The following is a 27,471-nucleotide window of genomic DNA, read 5'->3' as shown; positions in this document are numbered from 1 at the left end:
AAATCCCCTTGTCACTAATGGAGGAAAAGGATATATATTTTAATATATATTAAGGGTATTTAGTCGTGCTTGTGGCTCACTGATGCTGTACTTTATGTGTGAGCATAAAATTAATCAATTAATAATATATTCAAATACACATTCTGCCCACAGTCACCCTGACTCACCAACCATTGATTCTACGATGCCGGTTCAAGCGGCCTCGCTCACCCTCTAGGCAGGGGGGTTTGATCCTAGGACGTTCTTCAGTAAGAGTCAATGGTGCTCCGTTACCACTGTGACCGATTGGATCAGGACCATGAAAGACCTTTTCCCCCAGTGACGGAAACACGGAGGTTATTAGATCACACTTGCTTGTATTTGGAGTTCAATGTTGTTCTCTGCTGAGATGCTGTGTGGGAGGGATTGTGTGTTTGCTGGAGATAAAGTGACTCCAAAATAGATTAATTAAATTACTAGTGTTTATGTTTGAAGGGTTAAGGAAAGCAGTGGCATCAGTGTAGAAGAAGAAAATGTGCTGGTTTAATTAGTAAGTGCGTTTGTGGCCTCATTAGTATGATTCGTCTTTGTTTTCCCTTGGCTGTCATCCCTCCCACACACAGCTCTTCAGGCTGCAACTCCATCCTGAATTAACGGAGGTCACATTCCCGGAAAATTAGATAAAGTCGCAAGTCAAATTAGAAAGCTTATTTGAGCATGTGTGTTGGGGACTTATGTTGGACTATCATTGTCTAGCTGGTAACCCACAATTTATGAAAGTTCTCCAAAACTTGCCGCCCATTGAGCTTCATCAACCTTCACAGTTCAGGGTCAATGCCTAGAGGTCAGAGGGCACACCTGACTTTGGTCGCAGATAATTTAATTTAAGTTGCCGCCGTTGGTCGCTTGAGGAGCATCGGAGCCTCCGGGCTGCAGCACGTGGCGCGAACTGTAGGTGGAGTGATTTCTACGAGGGCGAGAAGTGAAACCCGAGGACGGGACGGGACCGCAGGGTGGAGCAGCGACGAGGGCCGACTTCCCTAAAAACACACTCGAACCCAGTTTGTGTCGCCCTCGGCTTCGAGGCCGTGTCGCCGTCCGGGGCTATGGAGCTTCTCCCGAGCCGTCGCTGACCGCGGAGCCGCTTTCGGACTCGACCCCCCCCCCCCCCCCCCGGGAGCCGAACCCGCGACCCCGCGCCGCTTTTACTGTTCACGGCGCGCGAGCGACCCCGCAGAGGAGCGCGAGCCTTTGACCCCGATGGAGGCGAGAGGTCTGCTGACCGTCAACGGAGCCTCCGGGGATTATGGCTCCTTGCCGGGCGGAGAGCAGGAAGGGCCGCCGGGGAGCGGGAGACGGAGGTCGCACGCCTTCGCCGGGCAGCCGTGCGGCGTCGAGAGGGGCACAGGTGAGTGTCTCTGTCTCTCCCCGTGTCTCAATGTCTGTCTCTACACGTCTCTCTTAATGACTCTATGTCCCTGTCTCTCTCTGGTCGGTGGCAAAAGCCAGTGGTTTGATTCTAAAAGTCCTCCATTGTAAACAAAAGTCGGGTAGGCCCATTTTAAAACGTAAGCAAATTAGAAGCAAATAAGTATTAACGGCGAGTGAACAGTTTGAAAACAATTTCTAATTGACTAAGAAAATGTGTCCAACCTTTTGACTGGTACTGTTCTTGAGGTTTAAAATGTATAAAATTTATATATTTAATCCATATGGAGAACAATGTCAATGCCAGGTCAACCCCAACCATGGAGCTCTGATCTCTAATTACACCACCAGATCCACCACCAGCGCATTCTGTTTCATTCAACTACTCTTGTTAAACCTGCTTACACAGTGGTATCCATCCTGTAAGCACTTTACACTTCTAAATAATTAGTCCCCTACATCCATGGGTACATTCAGTAAATCCACCTCTCTGATGAAGTAGCAACTTTTCGGTGGTGCGGATCTCCAGATAACACCACCTGTGGACGCCACGTGTCTGGATCTCACGGGGCCCTTGGGGGGTTTGGGGCTTCGTGCCGGTGTTGTTTTCTGGCCCAGCTAGAAGTGCAGCCATGATTGTGCACTAATTCCTTGTTTTCTTGGAGCGAATACGAACTGTTTAACGTGCGCGTTGTCCTCCCGTGTGTCCACTATAGCTTCTGTCTCGCTGTTAGCTGATGGGAGTGGAGCCCGCTTTGAACGACCCACTCAGAGACGCGCCTCCTCACAGCACTGGTGTCCTTTGAGTTACTGTCCACCTCTGCTTCAACCAGCCGTTCTCCTCTGGTTCTCGCTGGGTGTTCCTCAGTCCTCAGTGGCCACTGACTATGCATCTTCCCCACGGCTGAAGGTCATGTCTTCTAATGCCGGCCTTTAATGTCCAACTAATCTTAACAGCCCAGGATCACTGAGGTGTTTGGTGGATGTTGATGGGGATCCTCCTTGTGACTTATTACTGTGTGTTACAGATTGGTGTCCATTGGAAATCTAATGTCAGAGTGGAATCTATTCGTGTAAGCCGTATGAAACGTTGGTTCAAGTCTACCAGCTGAGACACAGAAAGGCAGATATATATGTGTCATTTAGTTTTTTCTAAGGCCTGTGTGATTCCACTTACAAGACAGTAAACTGTTGTACTGGGAGTCCCCTCTCTGTTGAGCTGCTTTAATAGAATTCATTTGATAGAATTAATGCAGCTTTGATGCGTCTTTCCTGCCTCAAGGTCCAAATTTAAAGTTTTTGTCTGCGTGCCAACGGTTGGTAAACTAATTCAAAAAGCTTACTGGCCAAAACGTTTTTTCAATAGCGGCCATCCAGCTGAATGAAGTTAGCGTAACCGTAGCGACGGTGGACAGTGAGTGTCCCTCAAAAAATTGATTTCAAAGCGAAACTAAACATGCTCAACCAACTTATGTGATGAAGGGTCGAGAGTTTGACGGCAACTGACCTCATCTATTTTATTCCCCAAAGTAGATCCTCATTTGACGTGACGTACCGTTGGTCTGATGTATAATTGCATCATATTGATAGACATCATTCACTGTGTGTGTGTGTGTGTTTTTTATATATATATATATATGTATATATATATATATGTGTGTGTATATATATATATATATATATATATATATATATATATATATATATATATATATATATATATATGTATATATATATATATGTATATATAATTAGTATCTGTGGTGTTGCAAAAACTTTTTTTCTTTTTCTCTGCTGCTCTTACGACGAGTGTGAGAAGTGCATCTCACACCTTTTTGTGTGTGTGTGTGTGTGTGTTGCAGCCGTTTCAAGCGTTGCCTGTCAGCAACAACCGCCGACCATACGTGACTCACCCTGCTTTGATGCAGCGAGTGTGTGTGTGTGTGTGTGTGTGTGTGTGTGTGTGTGTGTGTGTGTGTGTGTGTGTGTGTGTGTGTGTGTGTGTGTGTGTGTGTGTGTGTGTGTGTGTGTGTGTGTGTGTGTGTGTGTGTGTGTGTGTGTGTGTGTGTGAGAGAACTGAGTCATGGCGTCTGCGTAGCTGCTGGACGGAGGAGTTCCAGTCATTCAGCATAACATGCTCGTGCGGTGTAACATGGTGGCCAGGTTGCCATTTAGAGAAACTTCGAGACCAATTCCATGTCTTTGGTTGTGTGATACAGCTTTTATATTTACGCTCATGCATAACTGCACAGGATCTCAAGTACTCACAATATGAGGTGCCTAAAAATGGTACATTTTCTCCAGAAGCTGATTTAAAATATTTTGTAGAGCTGTGTTCTTCAAATGGTCTCCACATGATTTGCTTGACAGCTTTGTCCTTATCTTACAATTGTTGACTTATCGCCAAATCTGAATTCTACTTTTGCATTATTACGACCACGCCCCTTTTTGCATCACATAATCCAATACAAAGCCAATGTTTGACGGCCAGATTAAATGAAGTCAAACCTAATCCTCAAGAAGCATATCAAGAAGTCTTATGGAGGTTGAACCCAAACTCTATGTTTTATTCATCCAAGAAAGTTGGTGGTTCTGGTGGGAAACCAAGTAATTAGAATATTAGATTAATGGTTAAAGTTGTGCTCCAGCCCCCCCGCGACCTTGTGTGCAGGATAAGCCGTTTGACGATGGATGGATACCTTATTTATAACTTTACATAAACATCTGTTTATTTGGTCAACGATCCAGGAGAGTTTTGGAGGCGGGGCTTCCTTTGTTTCAGTTAAAAATAATCAGTGGAGTATGACGCAAAGACAGTTTGGCTTTCTAGTATAAAATTCAATTGGCCCACAGATCTCTAGCGTGGCTTTTGCCCCCGACTCCCATAACTTCTGGGGCCATTTCTCATGAATAGAGGGTGAAATAGCTGTGGCTATAGAGGCAGAGCAGATCCAGGCCCTCACAGTGCCTCCTGTTTTCCTGTCCAAGTGTCAGTTTTAGTTCATGTTGTTTATTTACATCACGCTAAAGCCGCTTGACACTAGGAATCTATTACGGTGGAATGTGGACGCATCATAAAGATATGCATGATTAAGTTTGGCTCCCAGAGTACTACACATACAATCCGGACCTAATGATTTAAATAGTAATCCAGTGTTTGCACTGGGAAATGGATTTTGCTTAAAACAACAACAACAAAAAACAGCTGTTAGGTCTCTTTCCCAACTGCGTCTCTGGCAATACTAACCTGTTTGGGCCCTCATGGCATCACCTGACCGATGTAACTCCTTGGTGTGGCCACTGTTAAATAATTGCCTCAAAGCCGGGGGGGCTTTCATGAAACTGTGAGGAGAAAAAAGCCACACCTTGTTTTACCAAACCACCTCCCAGTTTAGCCTCAAGAAAGAAGGAGCTTTCCCGTCAGCTCCCGGTCCGACCGGCTCGCCAGACGACGGCCGATCAGAGACCGCGTCGTGCCTCCGTGTCGGTGCCAAGCTAGTCACTGAGTGAAGGGGGTGCGGGGCAGTGCAGGTCGACACGTGAAGGCGCTTCCTGTTCATCACATGGTCCTCTGTGCGCTGTCCACAGATGCGGAGGAGCTCTACATCCAGCAAGCGGTGGTACTGATCGAGGACGCCATGCAGGTCAGTGCAGTGACGTCTTTGTCATCTTTAAACGATGGCGGAGGGGGAGAGTATCCCATTGAGTCCTTCACGCTCGTCTTTGGGTAATGACGACGGTCATAGATTGGAGCATGTGGAAATATACGTGGGCTTATTAATGTTAGTCACCTGTAAGAAACACCACAACAAGTGAGCCCCTCCCCCTCCGAACTAAAACCAACACAAAGTCGTTCAGCCTTTTATTCCCACAGAGACGTTGACTAGGCGTCTTCCCTTTGTCTCCTCCCGTATAGTACCGCTCCATCAACCATCGGGTGGATGCCCGCTCCCTCCGCCTGTATCGAGGGTACTACTCCTGGATATGCCAGTGGTGAGTCTGCAGGGACTGAACCTGTAGTTACTTGTGTTATTGTTGAAGCACAACAGGAAATCCTGTTTAGTTCCTTCGTTATTGGCAACATCTCCGCTTATCCATGTCACAAGCAGAGATTAAACACTTCCCACTTTAACTTTGGAATAAAGGGACGAACATAATTTATTGAATCTCATCCAAAGCTGCATTTTAGGAATAAATTGATTTTGATATTATGACACGAAGTGACATATTGACATATCGTGTTGATCCACATATGATAGTATCTTGTAGCTGTACGTCCCCAGTGGCCAACAGGTGATTCTGTTTGAGTTGACCACGACATTGTATCGATGGCAGATGTTAGGCTTTGTGATTTCTTCCTTTTCATCTGTTCCCTGGGTTTCCTTGTCACTGTACAAATATTATTTGTATATATCGTAATAACTACACTCTCTCTCCACCTTCCTACACTCATACTTTGAGGAATTTGCCAAAAAGAGACTAAGCGCACCAGATCTTTTTATGCTGTGATTTATTTATATCATGGTGCTGTCCTGAGTTCTTTTGGCCACGTTATACACAATGTGATAAATTATATTGCAACAGCCCTAATGAGGAGGTATATTTGTATAGTTGCCATTGTACCTTTTTCAGAAGTAAATAAATAATGTGCAAGAAGCGCTGAATACAAATTCTGCTCTAAGCAGTTTTTTTCTTCCCAAGAAGCAAACAGATAAATGTGAATTCCAAGATGAATAATTGTTTAATATTTGTTGGATTAGTGATACTTTGATAGTGCTGTATTAGATGTTTTTTTGCCCCGGTCTGCTCCGGCGCGGAGCAGAAGATGTTTGATCACGAGGGCTCATAGTCGACTAACCCGTGCAAATTAATTTGACTGCCACAGAACTTAATGGATAAAGAGGAAATCATTGCAAAGCGCCCGGGCATCTCTGAGCTGCACATGCATGCACGTTGAGATGTACACATGTCATATTAAGAACACCAAATACACCGTGAAAAAAGTTGGTTGATGCCTGTTGCCCGTGAGCCATATTTCTCTAATATTCTTCATCTATTTGTCCATCCGCTACCCTCCACCCCGTCTTTCCCTGCACCAGGGGCTTGGGCCTTACCATTGCGGTGGTGCTGCTGCTGGCGTTCGTGGAGCGCCCGTCCTCCCTGTCCATCTCCTCGGACCCCCGCCATCGCTCGGCGCCCTGGCAGCCTCCGTGCGGCTTCACCGAAAGCATCGAGATGGTCTGCCTCGTCGTCTTCTGTCTGGATCTGGCCGTTAAGGTGAGCACAGCCGCGGTGGAACGGCAGGGCCGACCTCCTCACTCTCCAACCGTCTGATTGAACCTCTGCTTCACGCCTTCTGTTTGTCCACAGGGCTACCTGATTGGCTGGGAGGAATTTAGAAAGAGCAAATGGCTGATCGCCTACACAGTAGTCATTTCCTTCTCCTTCATCGACTGGATGCTGTCTGTCAGCATGGCGTGTGACGAGGTGAGGCCGTGCTCCTCGGACACGCTTCTCCTGGGAGGGTGTGCTTTAAACCTTCCGAAGTACTTTAAGCCTGCGATGTGTCTACTGACCAGCAGGGGGCGACTCCTCCGGTTTGCAAAAAGAAGTCCGGTTGTATAGAAGTCTTTGAGTAAATTACCCGACTTCTGATTCATGCATTCCATTAGTAAAGATTGAGCCTGACTTTAGGGTTTCAATCTTTAGTTCTGAATTATTCTTTAATACAGTATGATGTTCATTTGAAAGTTTGTCTGTTCATTTCATTTTGATGGGCATGTACCCGTCTTTGTGCGTTTCAAAGTCTAATAGACTTCAAACATGGCAAATATTGTTAGGAAGGACCTACTTAGATGATAAATCATGATCTCCCTGCTTTAAAGGTTTTTTTGTTCTCTTCTAATTAGAAATTGCGAGTGCGGCGACTCATCCGGCCATTCTTCCTGCTGCAGAACTCTTCCATGATGAAAAAGACGCTAAAGTGCATCAAGAGGACTCTGCCAGAGATTGCCAGGTATCAGACTTCTTTACTGAAGTGTATCAAACAACTATTGGTTGAAAGGGTTCGTTTGGATGTTCAAAGTGGGGTTCTGCATGTATGGTCCGTGTGTTACCCACAGTAGATGGAACTGTCAGCACTCAAGGACGCCTCTGGCTTGGGAAAAGAGACACGAGTACACAATGTACTGTGTCTGTGGACCAAATAATATCAAGTGTAGTCTGTTTAGAATAAACTACGGGAGGTCGATGTTTACTGGCTCATTCAGGATCACCTTATCCTACGTACCTTTAAGCTTTTTTATTATCGTTTCTTATGCTTTATAATTCAAACCACAGACTACTGATCGCAAGTCACCGTTAATGGAAAGTGGTGTACGCTGTACACTTTAAACCTGCACAAACAAAACAAGAGGGTGCTGTTAATGTGGTTTCTCTTTGTGCTCTGAAATGATTTTCCCATACAACAGAACTTTTGCTGCCTGTACTTAATTGAAAACGCAGCTTTCAAACCACCAAAGCACCATCAGCGTTGTAAACTTGTGAAGAATTTTGCTGCACTTGGTCGGAGAGGACTGGCTGCATTGTTCCCTCGAAGGCAACATGAATGTTGATAATATCCATTAGCACCACAAAAAAAGGACATACTTTAAACATTACCGGTGCTCCCTTTGGGAATTAGTCTGTTTTTGTAACGATTCTACAGGTGGAAATGAGTCATGCAGTCAGCCAACTGGATCAGTAACAGCACCGGGGAAGTTATCTTGGGTATACTTGTTGGAAAAAAGTAATTCCACTTCATAGCTAATTACTCGACAACAAAAGTAAATGACACCATTAGACCGGCGAGCCGAGGGGCCAACTCAATACTCTGCAGAGTGAAATTATTATATCATAGAATGTGTAATATTCTCACTTCCCTTTAATGTAGCCACAGAGTGGCGATGATGTACTGTGACATGCGACACCTCTACTACATCACCAGTGAGGAGGGTTCTTCGGTTTGCTGCTGTACATGTGTTGTATGTATTTCATGCACCAACGATAAAAGATAATTGGGTCACAGGTAACACTTGGATGCTTCACTCATAACGATGGCATTTAAAGTAAGTGGAGTTAATCAAAAAACATTTAATCTGATGAATAATTTAATTCAAATTGTTGGAGTATTTCTTTATTTAGTTTTGGACCCCAAAATTCTGACAGCCGGAGCACTTCCAAGACTCGATCAACACTTCAAGTTAAATTATCTGCACAATAGATGAGCCACTGAAGGACGACTGGGAGCCTTTCTGATCAATCAATCACAGAGCTTTACAATCCGTCTGTTGCTAATGGCGATCGGATCACACTTCTGTCATGAATTTCTGCGTCCGTTGGATCATCAGTGTTTTGTTACCAAATGTTGTTCCAGTGCTCATTAAATTCGCAATCTTGCTGGGACTTGTGGGTCGTGAAGTATCGAGAGTTAACCCTCATAAAATAAAAAAATTAAAAATCTTGGCCTCTGCAAAAACGTGTAATATAATGAAGTCATTGCAGAGACTTGTTAGCTGTAACCGTGTGTGTGTGTGTTCTCTCTGTGCAGTGTCATCCTGCTGCTGGCGCTCCACCTGTGCCTCTTCACTATGATCGGCATGCTGCTGTTTGCAAAAAGCGATGTGAGTTCAGGCTGCGCTCCGCCCCGCTGAATACACACTACTGTGCTGCAGATAGATGGATAATAATTCCATAACGTCAGAAGGACCGGTTGGATGGAAAGGAGATCCAAAATGTTTACATCACAACAAGAAGCTTCTAGAAAAGAAGAAAGCGTGTGAATGAAGCCGACTAATTAGGTTTGAGTTCCGCCCTGAGGTCACCTCTAGTGGTCGTGTAAGGGAGGGCACATTAAAACAAGAGCACAACGTTGTTTATTTAATATTCATGCATTCAACTTAGACTGATGGTGGAAATATCTGTTAAACTGATAAGTATAATTAGCATTAATTTGTGGTTGCACTTCTGATATCAAGTGGTGCAATAAGTACTCATTTACCAACTCAGAAACCTGTCAAACTAAAAAGTGCTTTTGTTTACTAATCTATATATTAATTTGTCAATTAATCAAGAATGACTTCTTTCAACTAAATATCAGAAATAACTTTCTTTGTGTTTTTTGTTCAGGATCCCAAGAAGAACGGGGAGTGGAAGTTACATTTCAGAGACCTGCCCACTTCTCTCACCTCTCTGCTGGTGCTGCTCACCACAGCCAACAACCCAGATGGTACTCCCTCCGTCACGTGATGCACCGCCTTGCGTTGTGTCATGGAACCTTTTTCAACACGTCCTCTTGTCCTGTCACAGTGATGATTCCGGCCTACTCCCTGAACAGAGCCTACTCCATCTTCTTTGTCACCTTCAGCGTGATCGGTAAGCAGCGCCGGTCGTTGTCTGTGTTTTTTTTGGGGCTCTTCTCCTCGGGCAGCGGACTAGACCTACAGGAGACGGCGGGCGGTTCTTCCCACAGTCTTGAGGAGCTGCACAGAATATATACATATATTATTCAGTTAAGTATTAACGGATATAGATTTGTTTAGGTAGGTTGTATTTGTTGTATCTGCCAGGTGCAAGAACTATTCGCTGTTACTCCAAATTGGGGACGAGCCCACTGCCATCTACTGAATGTAATACACTAGCTGTGTATGAGCGCCTCACACATTCACACTTCCAAAGCTCTGAATGACCTGATGAGACTTGAAACCGTAGATCATTGTGTTGCTGTTCGGAGCATTTTTTAAGAGCGGGTGTGTCTTGTTCCCCGGCAGGAACCTACTGCCTGATGAACTTGCTGACGGCCATCATCTATAACCAGTTCAGGGGATATCTACTGGTGAGTCCCCCGTGGAGGATGACGCCTCTGAGGAGCATTACATCACCCTTAGCGTTGTCTTGCAGTCACAGCTCCACACATAAATCCTCGAGAACCCCCCACTGCCAGTGGGCTTCCATTTTAATCCCACAGACAGCATTTTAAGGAGATTCAGTATTTCATTTTGTACCAAAAAATCATGACTGCTGTTATTTAATTATTCCCAATAGGAAAACTAGGCGTGTCAAAGGGAAAAACTAATGTCCGGCAGTGGAAGACAGTCATCAGACATATTTAATATGTCCCAACATACGGCCAGCATCGAGGACACATTTGTGCTTAGCTTTCCTTTAAAAGTCTTGCCCCGCTTGTATCCCTACTTTACTTTCTGCAACTGCAAACTCTGTAGGAAAGGTCGACTTTTTGGACCGTTTCACATGACCAGGCCATCAGAGGGGGGAATACAGGAGTGGGTGGAATGGGAATCCTAATACAACAGATCAGTTTTTTATTTATTCTAAATATATTAACTTCTAATATGAATAGCTTTGTTTATTTTCTACATCTTTTATTAGTGTTTTTTTAATGTTTAAGAGTATTTTACTATGTCATTGTTACTATACAGCTAAATGTTTTGCAGTCAAAGTTTTGAAACTCCCTTGAACTGTGTTTTCCTCCACAGTAGCTTTTGTAAATGCTCATGAAACCTGAGAACTAGTAGTAAATACACTGTGTGTGTGTGTGTGTGTGTGTGTGTGTGTGTGCGCGTGCGTGTGCGTGCAAAGATGCCGGTACAGAACGTGTCTGTTCACTTGAGGAAGTGAGTTGTAAAGGTAGTTGAGCTGCGACTGCCATCTCCTGGAAAGTAAGAGACTAGATCAGGGGGGCCACACTTTTTCAACTCGCAAGCTGCTCTTTATGCAAAAGCTCATAACGGGGATCTTAAATGTAGTTGAGAACAAGACTATGCAAACCCAGCTCAGCTGGACCCTGGATGCAGCTAGTCGTGAACATTGTCTGCTGGTAACGTGAACACAAAACGTTTTTGAAAGTCCTACCGAGCATATTGATTGAAATCCTGTGGGAAATGCCCAAAGAAAACCGTGTGAGTGCGCAGTCAGGGAATCTTTCTGATGGTGTTTTCGGTCCAGATGTCGGTCCAAACGTCCATCATCAGGAGACGACTGGGGATACGAGCCGCTTTCCAAGTCCTGAGCTGCCAGGGAATCCAGCAGGCTGCTGAGTAAGCGAGGCGCTCGCATTTTATTTCAGTGCAAGTTGTGTTGTTTAAACGTAAATTTAAAAAGACCAGGCAACACAGAGACTGTTGTCCTGTCTTCTCTTGTCAGGGAGCATGTGGCTGTTGAACTGGTGCTGAAGACGATGGCCAGGGTCCAGATGAAGAGCTACTACAGAGAGGCCATCACCAAGGTGAGACTCTCTGCTCTCACGGTTCTGTGTTGTTGTCTGGTTGCGTGTGCCTCACTGTGTGTAGGAGACTGGGATTGTTTGTTAATATATAAGGCAACATTGGGCCTGATTTAACATTGTAAAACAAAATCTAACGGATAGATACAAACACGTAAATTTGCTTTAATTAACCTGTGAGAGTTTTAAATCCTAACCAGCAATATGGTCACAAGAAAAACCATCAAAATGAAGAGAGATCTGTATCTTAATAGCACATAACCGTGGTGTCAGAACACGGGGAGATGAGGGTGTGTGTTTCTTCCCTTTGACTGTTTTCCTTTACGCCGTCTGGACTTCAGGAGGCGCACAAGTGTGCAGATGTGGGCTACATGGACCGAGAGCAGTTCAGGAAGATATTTGATGAACTCGACAAAGATCGCATTAAGGAGGTAGAGATGTCTGCTTCAAAGATTCATTTAACATTTCCTTTCACTTACACATCCATCCATCTCTATATCTATATATATATATATATATATATATATATATATAATGTGTGTGTGTGTGTGTCTCCAGCACCCTCCCTTGCCCCAGTACCAATCTCCGGTCCTGCAGAAACTCCAGGTGGTCTTCAGTCACTACTTTCTTACTATACTTGGCAACGCGGTGGCACTGGCGAATGTCATCTGCATATGTGTAAGCTGCACCCTCACACACACACACACATGCATGTATACATGTATACAACCTCACACGCTGACTTATGGAAACGTTACCTGTGTGTGTGTGTTTCAGACCGTCCTGGTGCTGAATGCTGAAAAGTCTGCAGCAGAGAGAGACAACTACATCATCGAGGTGAACAGTCACATAATGTCTTAGGAGGTTCTTGGTCACAGAGAATGTTACTTAACCATCCCCTGCTTCCCCCAAAGGACCACCATCAGTTTAAACATTAGACCTTGAAGTAATAGTAAAAGCATCTAAAATGCTGCCTGTACGACATTCACAGCATTAATATGGCAGCCAACAACTATTGACTATGTAAATGTGTATTGGAGTAATGTCGAGCTGAGCAGACAATGAATTTTCTCTCCCTCTGCTCTGTTAACGTAGCAGTTTTCGGGATGCAGAGACCCAAAAGCACATTAATCCATCGCCACAGAGAATGCAACAGAAGATTGTGACTTTAACAAACACAGCAAATCAAAACGTGCATGCCTGAAAATGACCGTGAATATTGAATACTTGTGTTGTTTTTCTTCATTCACAACACTTAAATGAACATAAGAAACATCTGTTCTCCAGCTCGCCCACTTTAGCACAACGTGTTGAGCAACATCAATAGCAGGTCAACATTGTGACCATGAACTACTCCATAAGTGAACTGACTTCCGTCTTCCACCGTCCAACCATCAGATCATCAACCTGTGCTTCATCCTTTACTACCTGTTTGAAGTGTGTGTGAAGATCTTTGCCTTTGGATGGAAGGGCTACCTGTCCTACAGGAACAACATCTTCGATGGGTTCCTCACCGTCCTGCTCTTGGTAAGTACCTCCTCCAACCGCTCGCTCTCCATCAGTCAGATGTCAGACTGACTTGGACACATCGTCAGTTTAGTCAAATGTGAACAGATGATAGCAAGGAGCAGATTGGCTATTTCTGTCGCACCGGCCAAACAATATTTTATTATTGCCAGCAGGACATTTTTAAAGAGCCCCTCAAGAGGCAGAAAAAGTGCGTTATTACACGTTTATTGAAGTAAAAGGTTTCATTAAGATTTGTTTGCTATACTTACCACTTTTTGTATTAATTACTGACCGTATGTGTTTGTTTCTCCATCAGGGGCTACAGATCACTATATTTGTCACCTACAAGCTTCCCTTCTCTCAGTGGTAGGTTTGCATTTATAGTGAATGTTTGTGTATGATGATTCCCATTGAGGCATATTGCAGAGATGGAGTTTACATCCATCTGTGTAAACTGTCCTACATTTGTGTCAAATTGTCAAATTAGCTGTGTGTGTGTGTGTGTGTGTGTGTGTGTGTGTGTGTGTGTGTGTGTGTGTGTGTGTGTGTGTGTGTGTGTGTGTGTGTGTGTGTGTGTGTGTGTGTGTGTGTGTCACTACAGGGACCCTTCCTCTCACAGCATATTGTCTCTGTGGGAGATGGTTCGTTTGATCAACATGCTGATTGTGTTCCGCTTCCTGCGTATCATCCCTGATATCAAGGTATGCAAGAGACAAACAAAAACAACTACTTTCCTATAAAAAGCACAAACGTGTACGGTATTGGAAGCAAAAGGGTTTCCATTAAAGCCCTGCATGTTGTGCATTGTCTTGTGGAGCTTTAATAATCACAGGTTCACAATCCAGCATTGTGTCCTCTCAAGATACAAATGTCATTAATAGGAAATGTAGTGTAATCACTTCCTGTCTCCTTCCTGTGGATCAGCTCATGGCTTTGGTCGCAAGCACCCTGTTGGACCTGCTGAAGAACCTCAGAGCCTTTGCAGGGATACTGATGGTGAGTCCACACTTTAAGGACCAGTGCATAGGATCTATGAATGGAATAGTATTTTCATAATGTTTTCATTATGAAAGCAAGACCGGGTATGTTAGCTTAGAATGACCTGTTCACATCGACACAGCGCCGACCTCCGGGTCTGAAAAGTGAAGCCTATGCACATAGTGCCCTGAGCCTGCATTCTCATTAACGGCCATCAGGGGGCGACCCATTGGGTTGCAAAAAATCATTCTGATTGTACAGAAGTCTAAGACAAATGACCCTACTTCTCACTTATTCCCTCAGTAAACATGAGTGTGCACATGAGATAAAGGTCTCAATCTCTAGTTTTAGGCTTTTTCAATACAGCATGATGTTCATTGAGTAAACGGTTGATAAGGTGGAATAGACCATGACGGACGGCGTGGCTCCTTAGGGATCCACCGTTGGCATCGTCCATCTGGGAGCTGTCAGTGTTTTCACCCGACAGCTTGACCCCTTTCACAGTTGGTTTCTCAGCTCATCAGGGTCAATTCTAACCTTTCCTGTGGCTAAAAAATGTTTTACTTCCAGGTTCGGTTATAATTAGCTCCAATCTGACAAAAACCTTTTGTCTCATGCTTTTAAAAAGGCTGACTGATTATCAGAAAAGTTTCCAGCTGACCGTTTGCATTTAATAGTGGAGTCCAACAGGGGGAATGATTTGTGTCCCTGCAGGTGGTGTACTACGTGTTTGCTGTGTTTGGCATCTGGCTGTTTGAGGGAGCCATTACACCTCCTTCAGAGATGAGGTATAAGGTTCATCTGCTCTGTGTAGTGTTTCCTCTCACCTTCTCACGGACTGCAGATGTAGATTTAGTTAGACGCTAAATCTTTATTACTGGTTTCAGATGAAACGAAAATCCGTAACCTGTATTTGTTACATGAAGCAACCGAATGAATGTGAGCAGCCCTTATTGTGTGTTTGTGTGCGTCCCAGTGTGCTCTCCAATACCTCCATGGAGAACATCACGTCTAACTTCAGCATGGAGTGTGGCACCTACGAGCAGCTGGAATACTGGCCAAACAACTTTGATGACTTTGCTGTGAGTAACAAAACCCGTTTGCTTTCAGTCAGCTGGGTTTCACTCGAGTTACGCAATCATTCCCGCTCTGATGTTTTACCGATCTCTCTCTATACCCCCCCCCCCCCCCCACCAGGCCGCCATCATGTTGCTGTACAACGTCATGGTGGTGAACAACTGGCAGGCCTTCCTGGAAGCATACAGCCGCCACACCACTGAGTAAGCAGACATGTGACGTGCAGCTGCATCTGGTGCTGGTGGGGACGGATGATGGCGATGCTGAAGAGCGTGTTTTAATTTCTTTCCCCAGTTGGTCGAAGATCTACTTTGTGTGTTGGTGGCTCACCTCCTCGGTCATGTGGGTCAACTTGTTTGTGGCTGTCATTTTAGAGGTCAGTTCCCCTCAGGCGCATGCATGCACACGCTCATTCAGGACTTTTATAACGAGCAACAACAAAAAAAAAAAAACTTCAGTTCCATGTTTTGATGCAGTTGACTAACCTGCCGATGGATTAGACTAGAGACACACTTCAAATAATAACATGGAGACAGTTCAAACAAGGACCCTCCTTTTTCCTCTGTGTTGATTCTTAAGACTCGTGGTTGATTTGGTGACACTTCACTGGTGGTAACTCCTACTGGTCTCACAGTACTAGAAGCTACAAAACAAAGAGTTGTTGTTTACTAAAGAAGTCAGTTCCTTTTCCATATCTGTGGCTGCTCGCTTGTTCCATTACTACCTGCAATGTAACTGATCAATTGTGATTCAACTGTTAAATGAGGGATGGCAGTCAGTGCTGAAGTCATATATTTAAATTGCACTTGTGTTGCTGGTCAAATGCTTTAAGTGAGAAGCTGCTGAAGTTAAAGTTTCCTCACTCGAATGAATCAAAATAAAAAACACTGAGACACCTTTTTAATGTTAAATACATAATAAATGTGGTAACGAGCCTTATGTTTCCCGACAGAACTTCATCTACAAGTGGGACCGTAGTCACAGCTGCTCTGTTACAGATGTGGAGAGGATCCGATATGAAACATCTGTTCAGCTCATATTCAGGTAGGTTGATGCTGCCGGTTTGTCGCAGCTCATACACCTTTAAAAACATCACTGCTTGCCACATCACTCGCCCTCTTCCTCTGCAGAGAGCAGATCCAGGAGCCGACCGAAGAGGAATTACTGTGTCAGTTAAACCTTCACCCCCACTTACACCTACACTGGTGACACACACACACACACACACACACACACACACACGGAGCACCAGCTCCTACATGCACCTGGGAGTCAAGTGAATGCTGCTGTGGTGAAAGCACTGAGATGTCAGTGTTCTGGTACAAGTGTATTTTAAATGATTTAAATATGTAATGACTTCTACTGAAACGAGTATGGAAGGTGTGTTATGATGATTCATGAACCACTAGTACATGCTGGGACATTCTACAGTATTTGTTAATGCCTTCACAGTAACTGCTCAAGAATTTAATCAAACTGTGCCAAAAACCTCCGACCGATTTGAAATATGATACACTGAAGGGCGAATCCAAATAATATTACTTGAGATGTTATTCACTGTAAAATTGAAGAATTTGCTTCGAAATGAAGCAATAGGGCAAGATTAAAAAAATCTAACAAAAATTGTGGAAAGAAATATGCAGATGGAAAACTCGACAATAAAAACAGTATCAACTTATCTGTATCAATATCCATATAATATAACAATGCAGAAGTGCCTTAAACGTGCGTTCTTTCTACTGGCCAACAGGGGGCGACTCCTCTCTTTGCAAAGAGAAGTCTGGTTTAATGAAAACTTGATTTATTCCTCAGTAATCGTTGTAATCGTGACTTTATAATCTCAATATCTAGTTTCCATTATTCAATACAGTATGATGTTTATTTAAAATTGACCATAAAGAAGGGTGTGCTTTAGGGCGGGGCCACCTTTTGATTGACATATCCTTCATACAGCCTTGTCCAGTCTTGGAGTTGCACAGTGTGTTAAAATGTAAACGGGTGTTTGGTAAAGCGAAACGGGGTTTTCCAAGTATCATCACATTCTAGTACATGGGTCAGCAAAGAATGTATGTTAAAATATATACTTTCAATCAAAGCAGGTTTCAGAACACACCCACTTCTTGATAATAAAACGACTCCCACCCACAGGCTCACACACATCTGTCTGCTGGCAGGTTGGAGTTACACAAGCATGTACTTCTGGCTCTGTGTTTTGCACAAACGAGAGAGGACGCACACCCGCAATCCCTCACTGTAGCCGTTGTGTGTATGGAATAGACCACTGAGATGAAATCACATTGTTGACACAACCTTCTGCATGTGGGGACCATGTGTTACGTATGGATGATAGGATTCAGAAGATGGACCTTTGACGTTGCGCGACAGCTTCAGTTGTTTTGCTCTGATGTGACATTGACATCCGTTGCCTGTTTTTTATAACCCCTCAAACGAGCCAAACCACTTTAGCAACAAAATAAATTTGTGAATTGTGTGTTTCGCACACTGCATGAAAAAACATCCACCAGGAACCAGGAAGTAGGCCTCTGACCAGCAGTACTCGGATTCCACCCACACTGCTCGTGTAGTGAAACATGACTCACTTTGACCGATTTGTTCCTGGTTTTGACATCCTGCTAACAGTTGGAACCAGAAACAAAAGCCTTCTTTATATCCAACATATCAGGTTCCTGGTGAGGAAGTAGGCTGCATATGGATTATCATCCTTGTGCTGTATATAATCAGAACTTATCAGAATCTGAACATTTGTTTCTGTCTTCAGAGTCTAAAGTTCTGAATAAAAAACACGGGGGGGAAATGTGTGAAATAAATAAATATATATATTATGTGGATGTATAGGGAATTGGACTGCAACTGTTATTTTTATTATCTAGAGATATTTTGTGAACTGTTATAACTATGAAGATATCTAAAAACATATTTTAAATAAATAATTTACAAAAATCGAAAGAATGACTATGATTTAATTTGTTTTGTTTCATGTGAGAGGGTTTCACCTTCCTCTGTTTGAAGTTACCCAGTTCACCTCAATGTGCAGCCATATTGCCTTTGGTCTTATCATGTTACACAAACACACACTCACACTTTTTAAGAACAAATTCCCGTACTTGTGATGTAGAAACCACTACCATGGCGAGGTCAAAGGTCATGCAGATCAGCCTCATTGGAGAAGAAGAGGTATTTGTCCCGTCACTGAATACAGACATTACTTTGGAAATATGAGTTTATCATAACATCAGAGAAGAAGAGCAGAATAACAAAGCTTATTAAGCAACCGTGTCGGTATCAAAGTCAAGAAAATGTAACAAAAACCTGAAAGATGCTTTTGGTTTCATCAGTGATTAGGTTTTGTGTTGAGTAGCTCATGTTTTAAATCAAATAACATTCAACGTACATGTTTTGTCTTTGTCTTCAGTCTCATTTTTTGTTTATACAGTACATCGAAAGAGAGTCACCAAAAGAGAAATGTGTGACCTACTGAACAGTGTTTTGTACGTGTTTAATTATTAGTGTCTCGGTCTGTCGAGGGAAAAGGTTTGGATCTGGCTCCTCTGTATTTTACTGTTGTCAATTTCAAATCATACTATATGTACATATTAATAAATGTTGTGTTTTACTAGTGTTTAGCAGATTCGTCTTGTGGTCAGTTCTTTGAATAAAACATGTTTTTGTTTCAGAAACTGCTGCACCAGTCATCTGAATAATGTAAACATTAAACAGGATCATTTCAATATTCTATTCTAAGTTATAGAGACAGTCAAACAGAGCTTTAGGAGTTAAAGGAACACATGGATTACAGATTGTAGAAGGTGAGGATTACACGACAATTGCAGCCTGATGTGACAGGAATGAAATGAAGTGCTTTGTTTTATTTTGAATCCGTCCCCTTTTTTTTGAAAAGTCTAGTCACTAGGGTGCACTGGGAACCGCAGGGTTGGTGGTTCGAGTTCCGGCTGCCCCATGTCTCAAGTCGAAGTGTCCCTGAGCAAGACACCGAACCCCTAATTGCTCCCCGGGAAAAGATGTAAACAAAAGCCATGGGTTTAAAGTGTAATGTAAGTCGCTTTGGATAAAAGCGTCAGCTAAATGACCTGTAATGTAATGTAATGCAATGTAGTGTCGTAAATGTACAGCTGCTAATTAGAAAGGTCTGTGATGCGCTGCGCGGCCTGCAGAGGGCTCCACTGCGCCTCGCGGCCGAGAGTCTGCCGGCACGTGCGCAGAAGAAGAAGAAAGCGGAAGTGACCTCGTTTTATAATCGAAAAACTCGTTTGCCACGGTTTTTAAGTCTATTGGAAAGTGTTCAGTTCCTCAACGTGAAGTCTGCGAATAAGCGGACATGGAGGGTAAGTCCAGTTTCAGGGAAGAGAGTAAAGTGTCTGGTTAAAGTAGACGTAACGTAACGTGACTACACACAAAACCGACCGACTCACGTGAAGCCTCGTTTCCGATCCAGCTAACGTGACGTGTTTAATCATCGTCTCCTTCGCTGTTACCACGCGCTCCTTGTGACGTTAAGGGGTCCCAGTCAACGGCATGGAATTAAATCAGTGCTGCAATTCAGAAACATTTTCATTTATGAAAAAAGCCTGCATTTAAAATACAAACGTTAGTCCACAAAACCCACGGGTGACGTCACGACGGCAGGCAATGAAGCGTTGCATCTTTCTGTACAGAGGAAGCAGATTGTTCTCCCAAATGACGTCATCCTGTCTGAACTGTCAGATTTGTTCTGGGTCATCGGTCAGTGTGTCATCGGTCAGTGTGTCAGTCTGTACTTTCTCAGTTTGACTGCACAGAATGTAATATTAGTCAGTAATACACGTCAGACAGGTCTGTGTAGTGTGTGTATGTGTGTCAACACACACACACACACCTTGGAATGTTTTCCCTTGAGGCTAAACAATTAAAGATTGAACGACATGTACCGATAGCTGAGAGTTGGACTGTGTACACGTTGTTGGATACTTGGTGTGGTTTTTTTGCCGGTGCCAGAGGGAAGTCCCTGCCCTAAAAACAACTAATCCAAATAGAATTTGATAACCATCCCTCACATTTAGACTTCCAAGTGTTTAAAGTTATATCAAACTCTGAGGACACAGATAAAGATCCTGCCCAAATCTTGGGGACAACTTTGGTGAAGTTTTTTTAGTCGCAGTCTGAGATTCTCCAGACTGATGAAATCAACCGGGATCGGATGACAGGTTTCCCTCTTTTATTCTGTTTCTTCCTCATCAGGGTCCTCACACACCAATGGCTTTTCCTAAGGAGCTTTTCAATTTGCTGCAGAAAGTATGATCTGATGGCAGAGAGCCAACAACCCCTGGTGCTTTGTGGTCCAGTGTGTAACTGGTTTTGTTTGACCTGTTCAACAGACTCGCTCATTCGAGTCGGGATCCCTCGGGACCTGGTGAAGGTTCTCGGTGTGGAGGTGAGTCGATACCACCTTGTCAAACGCTGTACTATGAAATGTGTATTCCACAAGTGTCATCTGTCCGTGCAAAGACTTTCCTACAAAAAATCATAACTATTGATATTGATTTCATTGTTTTTGTACATTTTTCATTACACAAAAACCAAAATGCTTCTTTCCACTTTTTAAAAATATGATTGATTTGCTGCCTACCTTCATTAAGTCAATGACAATGCAACAATAGTCAAATTAATATCTTTTTAATTTAAAAAGCAGCAAGAAAAACAACAGGCCCATTTAATGGAGCATTAACAAGCCTGAACTAAAGCATTCATATATTAATTATGACAATTTCCCACAAAAGAAGTTCTGATGATGAAGTGATGACTTTTGGATGGCTGGAAACGGCGCTTTGGTTGACAGAAGTACAGAACTGCCAGGAGATCATTTCATATCACATGCTCATACGCATTGATTTCTTTTTTTTTTTTACAAAATAGTTTGAACTATCTTTTCTGAGTAGCTTTTATCAGCCAAAGTAGACATTTCCTCCCCCATTGGGGGAAAGAGAAACAAATCAAATTTACATTTTCTATTACATTGTCTCATCTCTGTCACTGTCGCTGTGTCACACTCTCCCTTCCAGTCCCAGGGCGACTCTAAAGCCGGGGCCTTCACCCGGGCCTTCCTCAACAGCCACATGCGGCAGGACTCTAGATTGGACCCCAGGACGCTGCTCACTCACAAAGCGGTGATTCTGGACTTCTGCCGGCCCAAGAAGGACAAGTCCAAGAGGAAGAGCAAGAGAGCCAAAGGACTGAACGCTCGGCAGAAGAGGGCGATGAAGGTCTTCCACCTCAAGCCTGAGCACCAGAGGTTGGTGGCGCCTGCTGAAGGACGAGGGGCCCAATGGGGGGGGGGGGGGGGGGGGGGGCACGACTGTTGTTGACATCAATGCACATGCAGTTGTTTACCTTGTCCCTCTCCTCTTCCCAGCATCAGCGTCTTTTTCGTTATCGTTGCAGATACGAGCTTTTCCTGCCCCTGCATGAGCTGTGGAGACAGTACGTCATCGACCTGTGCAATGGACTGACACCAACGTGGTAAATCACTGCGTAAACTCTGCCCCGTTCTGCCGGCGTTTTTTGAAGCGATGTCCGAAGCCTTTACGCCGTGTTGTGGTTTTTACAGCAGTCCGCAGTTTGTGCAGCAGAAGCTTCTGAAGGCAGATTTCCACGGTGCCATCCTCACAGGTACATATGGAGGTGCTTGTAAAAACAACAGTGGGCAGATATTGTAGTTTGTAATGTGTGTAAAGCCCACATCCTTCCAGATGTCACTTACTTCATAGAAAATTAGTAGACATTGAAATTCAAGTACTGGAACCGCTTTGCTAGTGAAAACAAGTAGATCGGCACAAAGCTTGATGTTTCCGATCACCAGTACAGTGTAATTATCTTTTTTCTTCTTTCCCATGCATCAATCACGTTATTAACCATTTGAGTAAGACGCTGCTGCCATCATGTTGATGGATTAAAGTACCAGATGCGTTTCTTATCTCTCTCTCTCGTAGTGGTCCGCTCTAAATGCCCATCGTACGTCGGCGCCACAGGGATTCTCGTCCAAGAGTTCAAGCACATCTTCAAAATCATCACCAAAGAAGACAAGCTGAAAGGTAAGACGCCGTCCACAACCCAACGGGTGGCGCCGTGTCCACTTTGTCTAAACAGTCCGAGACTGTCACCTGGCCATGACCTTCACACGGTGGTACGACGAGCATCAAAGCTGTACAGAGGGGAGGTGGCATCATCTGAGGGCAGAGATGGCCTTATCTGACTGTCAAAACACAGACCTGCACGTTTTTATTCACTGTTACGAGCACTTTTCACAATGGCCTCAGGTAGACTTTGACTCCACTATACATTTCACATAGAAAAATGGTTGTTTGCCACTATATTAATTCTCTGAATATTGTATAAAGAGCCTTTTTAAAAACACTGGTGGAAAAGTTCATTCAACTTTAGTAAAATACTACTTTGAATTGCTGTGTCAATTTTTTTTTCCAACGATATTCTGCGCTTTGACACCGTGCTCTCTGTTCAGTGATCCCGAAGAGGAACAGCGTGTTCGCGGTGGAGATCAACGGCTTCGTCTCGCACATCTATGGCAGCAAGTTCGAGCACCGAGCCAGCGAGCGCTCGGCCAAGAAGTTCAAAGCGAGAGGAACCATCGACCTGTGAGGCGTCGCCACATGTGACCAATGTGTGGCAGATCCATGCAGGTCATCTCCTGCCCTCTAAATCCACATCTGGAGAAACATTGTTCTGTTCTGTTGACACCAAAGACTTGGTGACAACTAGGTGGCGCTTTATTATGAAGGCGAAAAGGTTTACCTGTCATGGGGAGCGCTGTTCACACAGTGAACTTGTGTTGTGTCCTCTGGGTGAGCAGCTCTGTCCACTCAGAGGACAAACCTCGGGATTCTATCAGGAACCTGAGCTGTACGTGAGGCGATCACCTCAGGAGGGGACGTCTCACTCTGTTGTACGACACGTTAACCTCACAGCAGGCTACTCTAGTCCCGCTTCCTGTTGTATTTATTGTTGTTGTTTTGAGATGAAATGCACACTTTTTGATCTTTTTAGATTATAACATCTCAGGCCTTTGCACGGCTGCTTCATATTGTTGGGATAAAAAAATGAAATGCAAGTGTGTGATACTTTTATTTGCATTTGTTTATTAACATTTTAATAGAAATAAACATGAATATTCTTCAAATAAAAGTCTCTCCACAACTTGTCAACTCTTAAGCGTCAAACAGCTGTCACTGTTAACGCAGCTCTCATGCGCTGCCCTGATTAAACTTAAAGCCTCTCTGTTGCTCTCTGTGCGGTTTTACAGTAGTCGACTCACAATGTACTTAAACTTGTACTTTACTTATAATGGCTCTCATCTGTAGCAAGTTGTAAATATTATTATTTGATGAAATTTCCCTCGTTCTTCTGGGTCTTGTATCTTTATGGTTGAAATGCACTTTGGATAAAAGCGTCAGCTAAATGACATGTAATGTAATGGAGCAAAGGAATCGAAGTAGCTCTCGTCATTGGTCTGATTCAAGCCTCAATTGTTTCCTCGTGTCGGCAACCGCAGGTTTGACGGCAGTATTTAGTTGCATTATTATTTGGTACTTAAGCTGTACAGAAAGGACAGAGTGAACTAGATGACACCATGTACTGCACTCTTTTGTAGGCCGTAAATTGCCGTTGGTCTACATTCTTCTGATGTCATCCACCTGCTGCTGGTTAAGCACAACCTACTGACTGCACGTTTGCCTCTTGCACATTCTTGGCTGCGTCCCAGAAGGCCTTGTTAGTTTTTTGTTTTCTGTCCAACTAGATATTGGCACCACTGACCTGGTTCAGAGTGTCCTATAACTAATGCGTCACATTAGTGCACATGTCAGGACACACTCTTTGCAGAGCCAAGATCAACTCTCTTACAGTAAATAGTGTAAACCTGTGCGAGAGCACGCTGTTTCATGACATACTGATTCTATCCTATAACATTTTATTGACTTTTCTGTTTTGGTTGCCGCTTAACAATATAATGATATACTGTATGTTGTGTCCACCAAACAGTTATTATTAATCAATATAATATAAATATTTATAATGCAACTATTGTCTGAAATTCATATAAAGTGAATTTTAAATAAAAGTCGGTGATGGTTGAAAACCTGAGGTGGATATTTCCATGAATAACTTTCCTGGGAGGGAAATAGATTGGTGACGCCTTCTCTGCTCACATGGGTTTGTCTAAAGCTCCAACTCCCTTGGGCGACTCCCACGTCACCAGCACATAAAAGAAGCGCCCGTGCGCCGCAGACTGCACGATCCCAGGACAGCGTCTCAGCAGCGGGACTTTATGCGCAACAACAACAACAACAACAACAACGCACTAACGAACGGCTCGTGCTGACTTGTCACCTGAACACAAATGGATACGGATGGGAAATGGTTCTTGTTTACGCAGAACAACCGCGAGCGGATCCGCGCCGTGGAGAACTCGTTCGGGCCGTCGGGGAAGCCGCTGTACGAACCGGGTCGGTTTCTGCTGGGAGAGGGTCGGCTGGTGAAGATGACCCGCAAGGGGCCACAGCCCAGAAGGTTCTTCCTGTTCAACGACCTGCTGGTGTACGGCAGCATCATCGGCCGCTGGCACAAGAAGCAGATGATCATCCCCCTGGGTGAGCCACACGGACATCAGGCATCTCCAAACAGGGAGGGGGGCATAGACATGAAGGGGGGCTGCTGGTAGAATCCGGTTGAAATGTAGGCTGTTAACAGGTGCAAATTGATCTATTTTATTAGATTGCCAAAAACAACAACCATCTACATAAGCTTAAGTTACTTAAAAGTTATAATAAGTGAAGATATGGTTACACAAGGCTGGTATTGCATTACATTTTGAGTGGGAACCGCAATCAAATCATATTTCAGAGTTTTTTTTCTGCACTCCAAAAGCTCTGGGGCTTGAATACACTGTAAAATAAATCATGGGTGTTCAACTTAAAAACAAATGTTCAATTGCTGCCTTACACTTTTGAGTAGTCAAATTGGATTTACAATTTGGTACAAATCATTTTTTGTTTAATTTAGCCATCGATTGCTCTCCGTAAGTTCACATGACTGTATAGTACATGTTTATCCAACTTAGCAACGTTAGTTTAAAAGAAACAACTCATTATCATGCATTCTATTCACTTGGTCTAACTACTTATTTCAACTCTTTTTTGAGTTAGAAGGAAATGTCACTAGTTCCTAGTAAATTTTACTTAAAAATATGCATCGTTTCAAATGACTGTTCCTTGTTGCAAAAGTCATATTTATTTCTCGCATTCAAATAAATATTTTATACATTATAACATGCAGATATCTTACAACTTCAAAACTGTATTTAAACAACATTCAGTGGAGTTAAACAGAATATTCACAATAATATAATGTAGCTTTGATCCAACGCGACTTACAATAAGTGCATTCAGTCATAGGGGTACCAACTAAGAGCAAGAAACACGAAAGTGCAATTTTCTCAAATAAGCCAATTTACAATTTGCTATAGATGAGTGGGGTTATAAGTACAATTTAAATGCTACAATTTGTTAGTCTTTTAGTCGAGGAAGAGTCTGAAGAGGTGTGTCTTTATTTTGTGGCGGAAGATGTGAAGGTTCTCTGCGGTCCTGGTGTCTTCAGAGAGCCCGTTCCACCATTTCGGAGCAAGGACAGCAAAGAGTTGTGATCTAGTCGAGTGTTTTGCTCTCAGTGAGGGAGGGACAAGAAGTTTTGCAGATGCAGAGCGGAGAGTGCGGGTTGGGATGTAGGGTTTCACCATGTCCTGGATGTAAGCTGGAACCCGTTCCATTCACAGCATGGTACGTGAGCACCAGTGTTTTGAACTGGATGCGGGCAGCCACCGGTAGCCAGTGAAGAGAGCGGAGGAGTGGAGTAGTGTGGGAGAATTTCGGAAGGTTGAAGACCAGTCGAGCTGCTGCATTCTGGATGAGCTGCAAAGGTCGAATGGCGGTGGCAGGGAGACCAGCCAGGAGGGAGTTGCAGTAGTCCAGGCGGGAGATGACAAGAGCCTGAATCAGTACCTGCGCTGCCTTCTGAGTGAGAAGGAGACGAAGGGTGTATCTACGCTCTAAAAAATGTCATCGTAAATTAATAGGATTTTACAGGCAGCAGGGACGCCAAGAATTTACCGTTATTTTACGGTATAATACCGTAAATGGTTTTTACACTATGTTACCGTAAATTTGATTTACTGTTTACTGTTTGTTACCGTTAACTTTTATCTGTTACCTTGAACTAATTTTACTGTGAATTAACTGCAATTTACTGGCGGTTGACGCTAGTAACTTACTGTTTTATTTACAGTGCCCTACCATATTTTACAGTATGTTGTTGTATATTAGATTACAGTTTATTACCATACGATTACTGTTTTTGTGTTATAAATACCAGAATGTTACCGTTTACTTATAACCGTATACTTTTGCATTTAATTCCCCACAAATTAAAGACAGACAACCAAACTCATTTCGGTCATAGTGGTTGGAGTTTATTAGATCTCTTTAAGAAAAAAATATTAGACATTTGCAACCAAGAACAAAACATTAAATATGCCGCATGTATACAATAATAAAAAAATGAATCATGAAATCATTAGGAACATGGTAAACTAACTGCAACAATACGCTTTGGAACACTTTCAATTGACCGCAGCAAACGGCTGGCGTCCTTAATCCAGTGCCTCTGTAAAACAAACCAAAATAAAATATTTAGAAACACTGTCATTGGTAAAATATCAATATTACAAAATTGAGGAAGACAACAAGATGTAAGGAAGGAGAATGTTAATCATGCTAGGCAAATAACACTTACCAACGTTACTTGGAGAGACGAGGCAATGAGAGACTCCTCCCATGTTGAACTGCACTGACCGGTATTCTGGATGAACTGAGATTACGCGTCTGATGTCACGTTAAGGAGCAGTCGGTCACAATTAACACTCAAATCTCTTTTAGGCAATGAACACTTTGAATAATACAAATATTTATAATCTTTACATTCCGGCTACTGAATCTCATTATGATGACTTACAGGACCTGTTTTTCAGTGGCTTAAATAGGCTTCCATACATTAACCTACAACAGATGTAGATGGATTGTGATTCACTGCATTTGTATGTGTATTTCCATCACTTCATAAAATATATGTAACATGCAGTT

The 27,471-nt window shown here is 43.3% G+C and overlaps 3 protein-coding genes across 7 annotated transcripts in view; all 3 read left to right on the top strand.

The window, feature by feature from the left end:
• The first annotated feature begins 753 nt into the window (after positions 1–753).
• tpcn2 (two pore segment channel 2) lies at positions 754–18,217 on the top strand. Its single transcript, XM_040203819.2, has 25 exons — positions 754–1,387; positions 4,996–5,051; positions 5,324–5,400; positions 6,507–6,684; positions 6,778–6,894; positions 7,317–7,423; positions 8,996–9,068; positions 9,574–9,673; positions 9,754–9,819; positions 10,215–10,279; positions 11,410–11,501; positions 11,608–11,689; positions 12,028–12,117; positions 12,245–12,364; positions 12,464–12,523; positions 13,085–13,213; positions 13,512–13,561; positions 13,797–13,896; positions 14,120–14,191; positions 14,888–14,961; positions 15,150–15,255; positions 15,371–15,453; positions 15,545–15,626; positions 16,203–16,294; positions 16,381–18,217. The coding sequence occupies exons 1-25, from the start codon at positions 1,240–1,242 to the stop codon at positions 16,457–16,459; spliced, it is 2,298 nt and encodes a 765-aa protein (XP_040059753.1). The 5' UTR covers positions 754–1,239; the 3' UTR covers positions 16,460–18,217.
• Positions 18,218–19,393: 1,176 nt separating this feature from the next.
• Positions 19,394–27,471, top strand: part of pop4 (POP4 homolog, ribonuclease P/MRP subunit) — a 21,508-nt gene continuing 13,430 nt past the window's right edge. Inside the window, exons 1-7 of one of the 4 annotated variants that reach the window (XM_040160629.2) lie at positions 19,394–19,614; positions 20,644–20,699; positions 21,328–21,557; positions 21,707–21,784; positions 21,873–21,934; positions 22,255–22,356; positions 22,785–23,476. In XM_040160629.2, the coding sequence (XP_040016563.1) occupies positions 19,608–19,614; positions 20,644–20,699; positions 21,328–21,557; positions 21,707–21,784; positions 21,873–21,934; positions 22,255–22,356; positions 22,785–22,921 (672 nt within the window). In that variant the 5' untranslated portion in view covers positions 19,394–19,607 and the 3' untranslated portion in view covers positions 22,922–23,476. Of the gene's footprint in view, positions 19,615–20,341; positions 20,700–21,327; positions 21,558–21,706; positions 21,785–21,872; positions 21,935–22,254; positions 22,357–22,784; positions 23,477–27,471 lie in introns of those variants that run through there. The other 3 variants (XM_078085299.1, XM_078085297.1, XM_078085298.1) reach the window with 3 other exon arrangements.
• LOC144385320 (pleckstrin homology domain-containing family F member 2-like) overlaps positions 23,832–27,471 on the top strand; it is a 10,878-nt gene continuing 7,238 nt past the window's right edge. For both annotated transcript variants that reach the window (XM_078085295.1, XM_078085293.1), the window contains exon 1: positions 23,832–24,927. In XM_078085295.1, coding sequence (XP_077941421.1) covers positions 24,678–24,927 — 250 coding nt within the window. In that variant the 5' untranslated portion in view covers positions 23,832–24,677. The remainder of the gene's footprint in view (positions 24,928–27,471) is intronic.

Source organism: Gasterosteus aculeatus, chromosome 12, assembly GCF_964276395.1.
Source record: "Gasterosteus aculeatus chromosome 12, fGasAcu3.hap1.1, whole genome shotgun sequence".
Taxonomy (NCBI): Eukaryota; Metazoa; Chordata; class Actinopteri; order Perciformes; family Gasterosteidae; genus Gasterosteus; species Gasterosteus aculeatus.
This window is presented reverse-complemented; position numbering and strand designations above follow the sequence as displayed.

Bases quoted from the DNA above. Each gene is read 5' to 3' on its own strand.
- tpcn2 (XM_040203819.2), top strand. From the start codon at position 1,240: ATGGAGGCGAGAGGTCTGCTGACCGTCAACGGAGCCTCCGGGGATTAT. The intron at 9,069-9,573 runs GTGAGTTCAGGC...TTTTTTGTTCAG, and splicing joins TGCTGTTTGCAAAAAGCGAT to GATCCCAAGAAGAACGGGGA. The intron at 11,502-11,607 runs GTAAGCGAGGCG...TTCTCTTGTCAG, and splicing joins GGAATCCAGCAGGCTGCTGA to GGAGCATGTGGCTGTTGAAC.